The sequence below is a fragment of the Anolis carolinensis genome, chromosome 6 (assembly GCF_035594765.1).
Source record: "Anolis carolinensis isolate JA03-04 chromosome 6, rAnoCar3.1.pri, whole genome shotgun sequence".
NCBI lineage: Eukaryota > Metazoa > Chordata > Lepidosauria > Squamata > Dactyloidae > Anolis > Anolis carolinensis.
Window position 1 is genome coordinate 68,319,288 of NC_085846.1, and position 12,449 is coordinate 68,331,736.

The 12,449-nt window shown below is 35.6% G+C and overlaps 1 protein-coding gene across 3 annotated transcripts in view; it reads right to left on the reverse strand.

Moving 5' to 3' along the window:
• Positions 1-12,449, reverse strand: part of dnajc13 (DnaJ heat shock protein family (Hsp40) member C13) — a 103,571-nt gene that overhangs the window by 64,197 nt on the left and 26,925 nt on the right. For all 3 annotated transcript variants that reach the window (XR_506603.3, XM_003222196.4, XM_008112773.3), the window contains exons 2-5: positions 8,288-8,368; positions 3,196-3,271; positions 1,531-1,680; positions 354-395 (exon numbers count right to left, since the gene is read on the reverse strand). Coding sequence is in view for 2 of the 3 variants with exons in the window: in XM_003222196.4 (XP_003222244.3) it covers positions 354-395; positions 1,531-1,680; positions 3,196-3,271; positions 8,288-8,355 (336 nt within the window). In the remaining variant the exon portion in view is untranslated. The remainder of the gene's footprint in view (positions 1-353; positions 396-1,530; positions 1,681-3,195; positions 3,272-8,287; positions 8,369-12,449) is intronic.

The following is a 12,449-nucleotide window of genomic DNA, read 5'->3' on the forward strand; positions in this document are numbered from 1 at the left end:
AACAAAAAACCAACCCATACGCCTAGAGGATAAAAGATATACCTCATGAATACATATGGGTCAGAAAAGTTATTTTAATATTTAGAGCCCATTTATCTTCAAAATTAAATGTGTCTCGATGCAATTTAAAGACACTGAAACAACATGAAGGCTGGACATTATAAACTTCCCTGTCCGACTGCAGTTCCAGGGCATGTGAATTAGGCTTATCATAAAGGAAATAAATGAAAACAGACAGACTGATCGGGTAAATTTGTCATTCAGTTTGAGTACAACAAAAATCAACTGAGCTTCTCAGGATGGAGCAGAACCTAAACTTCTAATAAAAATGTAGAGAAATGAAAGATACTTGCCCTTCCTGTGATTTTTCCTTCAGCAAAATCAGTTCGGAATCTCTGGAGTGGAAATGAGGGAGTAAAAGATTTAAAGGCAATTGCTAAGTTATGTTAGATGTAGTGGAAATAATTAAAATTGTAATATGGTTCCTTAAATTTTTGCATACTCTTGATTTCTGAAGTAGCCTTCAACCAATGGAAATAACCTCACATCCAAAGCAAAGCTAACTGACCACCTGAATAGTATAACTACTTGAGAAATGTCAAACTGCAGTTGGTCCTCCACATTTGCAGTTTTCACTTTTGTGGATATGATTATTTCTGAGTTTATGTCTGTTACTTAACTATATTGACCTCCTCAACCCCCAGTATTTTCCCTGCATCTCCACCAGTCCTGCCAAGAGTGCCAGCTCTTCAGTCTCTTCTTCTCTTTCTCATCAAAGCCTCATCCAGATTGTAAACTCCTTCCTCTGTTACTCCATTTGGGTGAGCATAAGGAACAAGTGTGATGGAGAAAAGGTAGATTGATTGGAAGGAGCTTTGAATTTAGGTTGGAGCATGTGGTGAGATGATGGGCAATGGAGTGGGAGCACTGGAGTGGGCAGGCGAAGAGACAGTGAGAAATTGGGAGAGGAAAAGGAGTGAGTGAGGAAGAGACAGATGGGTGAGGAAAGGCTTCAAAGTTATGCTGATGCATGTGAGAAAGGGAGTAACTAGCCAGGACTGTTGGCAGGAAATAACTCTAAAGTGTATGTCTGGTTGGTCCTAGAGGCTTTTTTCCACATTTTAAAAAACTTTTCTGGCGATCTTGATAGCCCCTGAGGAATGTGGAGGCCTAACTGTAAATCCAAAGATAATATGTGTACAAGGCTGCAGAAACAGAAACAGTAAAACAGAACTCTTTAGCAAACACTTCAAATGATGGTAGAATACTAGTTTTCTAAAATAGCAATGATTAATTTCAGCTTTTGAAACCAACACAAAAATACAAAAACAAACCAAGCTCTCTGCAGAATCTGCATTCAAACCCGTTAGTGGGATCTAACTGTTCTTGCATGATTTATCTATAACAAAACTGTAATTAAAATTTTAATGCAGCATGTAAGATTCAGAAGAAAACGTATATTTAATACAGTTAGCAATAGAACATGCAAAGCAAAATAAAATTCAGATCTTTAACTCTACAAGTTCTTACCAGAGCTTCTGTAAGGAGTTCTGTTCTGTGTTCTGTAGAAAACTTCAGGGTTTCAGACTTCTTTCCACTTCCCTTACGAAATGTAAGATTGAATTCTGTTCCTTGTCCTTTTCCAACAGGGCTAATGCCACAGATATCTCCATAAGGCCACTAAACCAAAAGATCAGAATCTGAGAGGCTAAAATGAGGTGGCCCACTCTATATTGAAATATATTTCACGAGAAAAACCCACTAATGGCTCTGCCTATTAATTCCTACAAAATTAACTTCAAGAATTATTTCTGTGCTATATTTTGAAATCTTGGGTGAAATCTTAGAAGCTATTAGCTTTATAAAGCATGAAACAAAAGAGTTTTGTCTCTACTAATATGGTGACAGACATCAGCGATGGGAGCTTCAGAAGGCAATGCAAACAGAAGACTGGAGGAAGCTACCAAGATAATTCTGACTCTGTCCCATCTATCCACAAAACACAAAATGTAACTTCTGACTTAAGTGTATTGTTGCTACTCCTTCAGGAACTCTAAAATCACAAGACATAGAGAAAATCAAATTAACATTTTGATTATGTATTCTAGCACCAATAGCTACAATTACATATAGATATATTTAATGAATATGTATTAGTTAACTATGTCAATAAGCAAAACATAGTCAATTTCCAAATTAACAGTTTATGTCTCTTGACTATAATGGACGATACTATACATTTGTTCTGTATGTAACGCTCAGTGGCCTAAATTTAATTGAATGGATGAATGAAATACATTCATTCAGCTCATCTAGTCTAGCTGAGATTAGCAACTGGATTTAGGCCAACACAAGTAGCAGTTGAACTTCTGCCAACTATTATTGTCATTATCTAATCCTACCAATACCTCTCCAAAAACCAAAAGCAGCATACATTTTTCTTTTCCATAATGATGCAAACAACTCTCTAATTCAGTGTTTACAAATAAAGACTACAATTCCCACCCCCTTTTTAAAACTTAAAAATGTTTATCAAAAGGATGGAAAAATATTTCCTTCGATGTATCTATCTGACAATGTAGTTGCACAATATATCTTGGTCATGCAGCTAAATACAAATCCAGTGACATAAATTAAACAGAGGGAGAAATACAAAGATTTCCTGACAAAGTCAATATTCCCTGCCTTTAAAAAAGTGACTGATATGCCCTGGATACCAAAAGGTACTTTACTGATTCTAAAGGAGTTGAAATGTTAGCGTCCTTCATTTTGACCCCTACAATGCTAAAAAAGGGGGAATGAACTTTTGCCTACACTGAGATCCCTACAAATCAACTGAACAACAGAAATAACATCTAGCACAAAATGGAAGCCTGTGACTCCAAGAACATCACTTTTTTTCTCCTGTATGATTTTCTAGACATCTTTTGCTTGATGAAGAAGTAAATTGGGTTTGAAGTATTTTATGCATTTTGGTTGCCTGATATAATCTTTTCCAGATTTTATATTTTGTTTTATTTCGCTGTATAGCCAACATGACTACCCTTAAATATGTTACCAAAATCATCATTTTTCGTTAACCAATACAATTTACCTAAGTCCTCTCAGTATTCACTTAATCTAAGAACATTTGTCAACTTATTTTCACTTTGGAGATAGTATATGCTAAGAAAGCCACTGTCTAAACACCATTACCTGATTTGTAACTTCTAGTGTGTTAGGGTTATATGTTGTGATGGCATGAGTTCCAACTGAGAAGACTCTTTTATACCTACAATGATAAAAGAGAAGAATTTTAGTCTTTGCCTGTCCCACGTCCTAATGAAAACATATAATACAGCTTCTGTCTATTATAGGGGATTATTCTATGTACTGGTCTATACATATACACAGAAGTAACACTGTTTCCCACATTCATCTAGAGACACTTGGTGACACTAAATATTTTTTTCTCTGGAGAACATAAGATAATATGTATGGTATGACTCCTAACTGTTATAGCTTTGGCACACTGCCTGAAAAGATAGAAAGAAGCTGAAGTGAAAAAAGTAATGTTGAAGTGTCCAAATATAATTACATAAGAACACAGTACATATGACTGACATATACTGACACAAAAGTACTGCTGGTAGGGTCTCCCATGTCACATAGGGTTTTGTTGAGGACTGAGGCTAAATGTGCCACAGCTACTAGGCAGCAGTACTAGTGAGAACTAACAGTGGCAAAGAATCCTTCAGAGACAAGAGCAAAAGCACCAACCATATCTAGCATTTGTTAACACTGTACAGAGGGGAAACATTGTAAACCCCTGATGAATGGTTTCTGCCATGAAAACCCTATCCTAAGAAAATCCAAAATGGAACAAGGGATTGGGCCAGAAAATGAGACTCCCAGGTCTCTGGAGGGAAAAAACCCAGAACTTTAAGTGAATGACACATGAAATAATAATAATAATAATAATAATAATAATAATAATAATAATAATAATAATAATATCAACTTTATTTTTGTATGCTGCCTTCATCTCCCCAACAGGGACTTGGAGTGGCTCACATGGGGACAAGCCCAAACTCTTCAAGCAGTTATGGACAGACAGAAAAGAAGTAAAAGTAAAGAGACAGAAACAGCATCAGAATCCTGAATGCAACCATTAAGCAACTTGGGCAGAGGAACAAGTAGAACTACAGTAGAGTCTCGCTTATCCAACCTTCGTTCATCCAACGTTCTGTATTATCCAATGTAGTCTGCCTTTTAGAAGTCAATGGTTTCATAGTCAACGTTTTCAATACATTGTGTTGTTTTGGTGCTAAATTCATAAATACAGTAATTACTACATAACAATACTGTGTATTGTACTGCTTTCCCTGTCGATTTGTTGTAAAACATGATGTTTTGGTGCTTAATTTGTAAAATCATAATGTAATTCGACGTTTCTTAGACTTTTCCTTAATCCCTCCTTATTATCCAACATTTTTGTTTATCCAACATTCTACTGGACCGTTTATGCTGGATAAGAGAGACTCTACTGTACTATAATATCCAATGCAGAGAAAAAAATGACAAGAAAAAAGAAAGAACAAGAGAACTTTTCTACACAGCCTGAAAAAAAATAAAGGGAAATTTAAGCCAAGAGTGTGGATGCCATATGACCAACAGGGAAACAATTGTTTATTATTTAGTTAATTTTTATCCCACCTTTCTCCTAACACAGGGACAAGAAAACTGAGAAAACGTTCAATACAGTGCTCATAATACAATGCAAATATGTTAAATTAGAAATATAAAATATAGTACAAATAAAAAAATCGATGGAAACAGTACACTGAAGAACTATATAAAAGGGATAAGGATAACAGATTGATTTAAGGAAAAAAATTGAAAATAAATCAACAATTTTAGAAAATGAAGAGAAGCGGTATTCAGGGCACTTAAGAGAAATAAATTACAAGGAACATATGGCATATCAGCAGAGCTGCTTCAAGCTACACGGACAGATCACCACTTTCCCTTAAAATCTGTCAGCAAATATATATATATATATATATATATACCGCTTCTCTTCATTTTCTAAAATTGTTGATTTATTTTCAATTTTTTTCCTTAAATCAATCTGTTATCCTTATCCCTTTTATATAGTTCTTCAGTGTACTGTTTCCATCGATTTTATATATATGGTCCATAGATTGGAAATGTTCAATATACATATCAGTCGTTAACAACAAACATGTGATGGAGCTCAGTAAAACTGAGGAAAGGCAAGAAACATCTCTAAGTTATTCAACAAGAGCCTGAAGTGTATAGAGTACTAAAAAATGTGAACCAGGAAAGAGAAAAATAATTTGGTTATTGACTAGAGCCAAAAAAAAATCTATAAAATTTATGTACAGAGAGGACAAAATCCAATATTTCAAAGAATGCCAGATGCATACAAATACTATACTTTTCTCCTGCAACATTGATCCAATTTATGTGAATAGTTATTCTTAAACAGATCTAGATCAGATATTATGCAGTCCATGTAGGTCGTATATGCAATACTGACCTGAAATAAACTTTGTAAAGTTTGTCATTACATGCAAACTAGGAAGTGTGTTTTAAGTAAACTGCTAAAATCAAACCACAATAAATCAAAGTTGTTCTCCTGGCTTGTTTAAAAGTTAAAATTTTAACTCCCAAATCCTGTTCTGCAAGCAAACCAGAAATATAATACAGCAAAACTAAATTTTGACCTATTCTTTCTCTTGCTGCTATAAAGGAATGAAAGAAAGTGCAGGCTCCTTTCTGCTTGAACAAAGAGCAATGCATTATACAGTAAATTATAAAAAACACTGGCGGTCCTATATACAATATAGCAGGGGTCCTCAAACTTTTAAAGCAGAGGGCCGGTTCACAATCCTTCAGACTGTGGAGGGGACGAATTATCATTTGGAGGGGAAAAAAAGAACAAATTCCTATGCACACTGCACATGTCTTATTTGTAGTGCAAAACAACAACAATGAAAACAATTGTAACCAACATAAACCTATCAGGATTTCAATGGGAAGTGTGGGCCTGCTTCTGGCCAATGAGATAGTCAAGTTAATTAGGATTGTTGTGCCTTCAAGTCATTTCAGACTTTGGGCGAGCCTAAGTCTAAAATTATTTATTTATTTATTCATTTACTACATTTACTTATTACATTTATATCCCACCCTTCTCACCCCGAAGGGGACTCAGAGCAGCTGTATGTACATACAATATATTATATTATTAGCATAGCACAATATTAGCATTATATATTACTATATTGAACTATACCACTATACTGTAATATTATATGTAATATATATCATATAATTAATATTATTATATGGTATTATTAGTATTATATGGTATAACATAATATTATTATCAATATTATATGTATATACAATATATTATATTATTTAAAATGATATAAAAATATTATATTATAAAACTGAGGGCGGGGGCCAGGTAAATGACCTTGAAGGGCCGCATCCGGCCCCCGGGCCTTAGTTTGGGGACCCCTGCAATATAGGTTTGTCTTAAAGATAAAAATCAGTATTGATCCCATGTCAAAAAAGAACAGTTTAGGAATTTATTTGAAATTACTATTATGGATGAAGAAATGATGGGAAGTCAGAAAACAGGTGTTGTGAACAGTAAAATGATAAACTAGTACTTAGAGCAGGGATCACCAAACTACAGCCCGTGGGGCGAAATCTGGCCCACCAAGGTCATTTCCCGGCTCCTAGCACTTCTACCATGTACACTCAGGCGGCATGCACATATGGATGATATATAGATGGTGCATGCGAGCACACACATGACCGACGCATGCATACATGTGGCAGAGGTAAGTGTGTGTGGGGATGGGTTTTGGCGGCAGGGCGCGTGTGTGTGCAGCAGCAGTGGATATATGGCATGGCCAGCATGCAGCTGGACGCAGCTAAAGCCCCCCCCCCCGCCCCCCAAAAAAAACCAAAACAAAAAAAAACAGTCTGAGGGACTGTGAACCAGCCCTCCATGTGAAAGTTTCGGGGACCCCTGACTTAAAACAAAACTACCTGTTTTGTACAAAGAAAGCCATGATTTCTCATATAACTTCTTCCATACATATTACCAGTATGGCTCTCTTAGTACCTCAAATGATGCAAAGTACTTCCTCCATTCAAGTGTGTATGTTCTTCTAGATTTGGTTTTGTGCATACCTTCATACTGGCTTTTAATTTATGGGGTCTCTATAAATTTCATATGATTTTTAAGGCTATGAATAGGGGGTGTTCCTTTGAAATATAGATTACAGCACCTGGTATACCTTGGCAGTCTCCCATTCAAGCAGTAACTAGGTCTGGTTTAGCTTTTAAGATCAGACAGTGTCTAATGCTTTCCATGTGCTTAATAAAATAAAGGTGATTTATTCATTATGGAACTTAAACATAACTAAAATTACACAGGCAATATAGGTAGATACATCAGAACACGAATGCACCACAGAGATAGAGAAGGTGCACCTCATTCTTTTTTTGTGGCCTACAAGCTCTCTGCTCCCTGACTCACAGGTCTTTTTTCCCTGAGGGAAACTCAAAAACTGATCTACTGCCCATCACAGAGGCTGTAGAAGCTCTGGGTTACTTAAAATCATTGCCTCACATCTGATTTCAGTAGATAATGTAGTGCTTCAGCTACTCATCCTTGATGAACGGATTTTCTAGGACATCCTGGAACTGAACTCTACCATGGAATACTCCTGCCCAGGTTTCCTTCTATAAATCCCCTCTTTCAAGATATACTATTTCAGCACTCTCAATTTCCATTCCACCTTCTATTAACCAGTACCAATCGACACTGGACTGTTTGGGGCATTTTCTTTCATAAGCATGTGTTCCCTTTTCCTATAATTAAAAAACACTAAGGGCAATTTTGCTATGCTCCCAGATGGTGTCAATTTGGCAACAAAAGGATCATATTGTCTATAGAATATGATTCCTATAATGTGTAGGAAGAACTCAAATTGACAACTCATCAACACAGTTTTGCGATATGGTATGCAGACTAAGAAACCAGCTAAAAAACAATTTCACATTCGAGCAGGCTGTGTAGATAATTTAGTAGTGATATTTATAAATTATAAATAATCAAAGGGAGATCTAGGATGAATAGTGTTTTCTATTAAAGTTAAAGAAATTTTGAATACAGCAATTTGAGAACTCACAGTGGAATATCAGAAGTGCAATATAGCATAATAACCCCAAACTGAAGAACAAAGTAAGGCAGACTACTTACTTCCCCCTCCATGAATGCTTTGTTGTGTAGAAACAGGCCAAATCTTTATTTTCCCTAATTATATTCATTTTGTGTCAGGACCTGTAACAAAATAAGCTATGTATTAATAAGATGTATTAACTATAACAAATTATTCTACTAAATACCAAAACATTCTGAATACAGAACTATAAATACAATGCAGTTTATTGATGAGGCTGATTATCATTCAAAATATTTCAAAGAACTAGAAGTGAAAAGCTATTTTTTCAGCAATATATCAAGAGTGTTATATGCATTTTTAAGCAGCTACAACTGGGTCCATATTTCCACGAATAAACTATTAAAGAAGACTACCCTGCTTTGTATCGAACCCAGCACTTTTACTATGCTCCTTTTTTAAAAAAAACTTATAAAAAGAAAAATGAGTAGATCAGAATAAAATATATACAATATATACTCATGTATTAGTCCACCTCATGTATGAATCAGGGGCAGATCTGGGGGCCAAGATTATAGATTTTTAAATGAACTATGGATAAAACAAAGGTCTTTCTGTGGAGAGAGAAAAGCATCAATATCACTTCAGAGCACTGGCTACTACCATCTCCCCACTCAGGCATTCAAAAGCCAGAAGTAGCATTGTGGTGGAAAGAGTAGAGGAGGTAATGCTTCTTTTAGGTTCTCCCAGGAGACTAACCTTTGTCTTTCACCACTCTATGCAGAAAAGAGTATGGTTCATTTTTTGGATAAAGCTTAAATCAGGGGTCCCCAAACTAAGGCCCGGGGGCCGGATGCGGCCCTCCAAGGTCATTTACCTGGCCCCCGCCCTCAGTTTTATAATATATTTTTATATCAGTTTTAATAATATAATATATTGTATATACATATAACATTGATAAAATATTATAATGTTATACAATATAATACTAATAATAATACCATATAATATTAATTATATGTTATATATTACATATAGTATTACAGTATAGTGGTATAGTTCAATACAGTAATGTATAATGCTAATATTTTGCTATGCTAATAATATAATATATTGTATGTACATACAGCTGCTCTGAGTCCCCTTCAGGGTGAGAAGAGCAGGATATAAATGTAATAAATAAATGTAGTAAATGTATAAATAAATAATTTTAGACTTAGGCTCGCCCAAAGTCTGAAATGACTTGAAGGCAGACAACAACAACAACAATCCTACTTAACTTGACTATCTCATTGGCCAGTAGCAGGCCCACACTTTCCATTGAAATCCTGATAGGTTTATGTTGGTTAAGATTGTTTTCATTTTTAAATATTGTATTGTTCTTTCATTGTTGTTGTTGTTGTTGTTTTGCACTACAAATAAGGCATGTGCAGTGTGCATAGGAATTTGTTTGTATTTTTTTTCAAATGATAATTCGGCCCCTCCATAGTCTGAAGGATTGTAGACCGGCCCTTTGCTTTAAAAGTTTGAGGACCCCTGGCTTAAATGCTCACATTCACTTGCTGATAAGTCAACTCAGCTTTTTTTGGGCTATTTTTTAAAAGAAAATGTTTAGTCTTAGTCATGAGTCTATAGTTTATGTGGTAAATATCAACATTTACAGTGTGTGTTGCAATAACAATCAAACAAAAGGAAAGGCGTTTTGCCAGTTTCTTCCTTTTGAAACACAGCCTATAGCACCTAGTATTCACTGGCAGTCTCCCATACTAGTACTAACCAGTATTGACCCTGCAAGATCAGAAATCATTTGATGTCTTTATTTGTGTTCCTACTGTGTTCTCCAATCTAAGAAGTACAGATTAATGGAATCAAAACAGTTCTTTAAATCCGCGAGTCTCCTTGAATCTCACTTTAGGAGAAAATGGCTTATAAAATAAACAAGTACAGGCAGTCCCTGAGTTACAAACACTTGTCTTACAAACTACTCATAGATAAATGAGAGAAATCTACCCATAGTAAGGGAAAATATCTTCTGAAAGAGTTAACATGAGGAAAAGGTGTCTCAACTGAAGCTTTCTCACCAATGCCTGTTTCTACGACAAACAAATGTTTCAAGATCCAATTATCACAGGGTCAGAAAGTGTGGCAAAATCTTCTGAACGGGCACAGACAGCAAAACTAACACCACAGAGGCGCTAACCCTTTCCTATGCTATCCAAAGCTTCTCTCTCTGTGTGTGGCTGGAGTTACACTGAAAAATGTATCTGTTCCGACTTACAAATTCAACTTAAGAACAAACCTACAGAACCTATCTATTTGTAGCTTGGGGACTGCCTGTAAATCAATTTTTAAATTGCATTCCAAGGGACCCTAAAAGTAGACTGAATATCTGCTTTTCTCAACAGACTCCTTTTTAAAAGAAACCTCTCTTTCATTTTCAGCCTTTCCAAGGGTGTGCAGATGCAGAAGGGTGCCAGGCTTTCTAAACTGCATTCATTTTACAAGCCAGTGACAAGGACCAAGATACCCAAGGGCAATGTTCTTGTTGAACATATCACTGGGACAGATCACAGCAATTTCTACACTAGCATTCATGACAGATGTAGAAGGGTTCCTCTGCATACAACCTCATGTGGAAATATTCAATGTAAGTATAATATGTGAAAATGGTTGTGTTAAAACAGTCAAGTTCTGAGACTATATAGAATTTAACTTTAATTAGTAGGTGAGCCTATTAATTAAGTTTTCCAGTTTCTTCTTTGCACTTCAAAAATGATCCATATGCAATTTCCCATTTTCCTCAACAATAAGGAAGTGTGCATATCCACATTCTAAATTCCTGGCAGCCAACACATATGAAATGTTGTCTTTACAACAGTAAAAATATATACATTCCATAAATAATAAATAAAAAGCACAAATACTAGAAAAAGAAAGAAGAACCGCGGGGGGGGGGGGGGGGGGGGAAGGGGGAGGAGACACCTGAGCCAGTGTCTGCATATAACAGAAACAAATCCAATATCCAGTGTCTTCATAAAATCTCTATTACAATACAAACAAAAGCGAGCCAATTTTCTCACACCTCTCCTATCTTCACTCTCACACTTGGCAGAACTTGAAATGTCACACATCACATCCCGTTCCAAGATGTGGCCTGAGAATAGCAATTTTTATTATTTTTGTAAAGGTTGGGGTGGTGGTGAAGTGAGGGACAAGGAGAGCCAAGCCAACACAGTTGTATGTGAACATTTTTCAGATGACCAATTTGTGATATTTTTTTTTTCATTTGGGGGAAGTCCACATGAGAGTTTTGAGGGCTTCAAAAAGAGTCTTAAGGACCACATGTAGCATATTTTCTCCACTCCCTGCTATGAACTCATTCGTGCACAAAGGTTTTGATGCAGAATTTCTAAACATGTAAAACCATGCGGTAATTATTTCTATGGCTGCCAAAAAAGAAAGAAAACCATGTACTGTTGGTAGGATGCACCACATAGTAAGATTTAAAAAAGAAAAAAAAAACAGCTCCACCAAAAAGTAGGCTGAATCTAAATAGCACATTTATCAGGTGAACCACAGAAAGTATAACCTGCAGAATGCCATTAAAATATCATTAAAGGAGCAAGTTGACACATGATTATATATTTTCAACAAGAAAAAAAAACCCTTCTAAAGTTTGCTATATTAAACAAACCATTCAGTTAACTAAAGGCATTCTTGGGTTTTAAGCATTCTTGTTTTAATATTGCTTTATAGACTACAGTGCATGTGTAATAAGAATTATATAAGATTTACCATATCATTACCTGCAAGTTAAACATTCTATGTCTGAAAGACGCTATCCTGTTATAGACAGAGATTTATTGAGAGAACAAATTTGAGTTTTAACTCACAACAGCTGAGCTAACCAGTTGTGATATAGTGAAACAAACATGGTGTCTATAAAAAGAGGCAATATTAACAATCGTATGAAGAGGCGCAATCATATGAAGAGCAGGAAGCCACAGGCAAAATGAAAATTTTTGGCCTCTGGAACCAAGCTGGAATGTGAAGCAGTGAAAGTTGTTTGTTGTTAGTGCACAGAGGGAAATGTAAATAATATTCTTGCAAGTTCTATAAAACCAGACTGTTCGAGACCAAGTTGTTTATAGGCATTTATGTCAGAAGAAGCTGCTGTCTAGCTGTAATGCCATGAGTGAGAATATTTATTTACAATGAAATGTCATCCTAAAAGATAGAAAT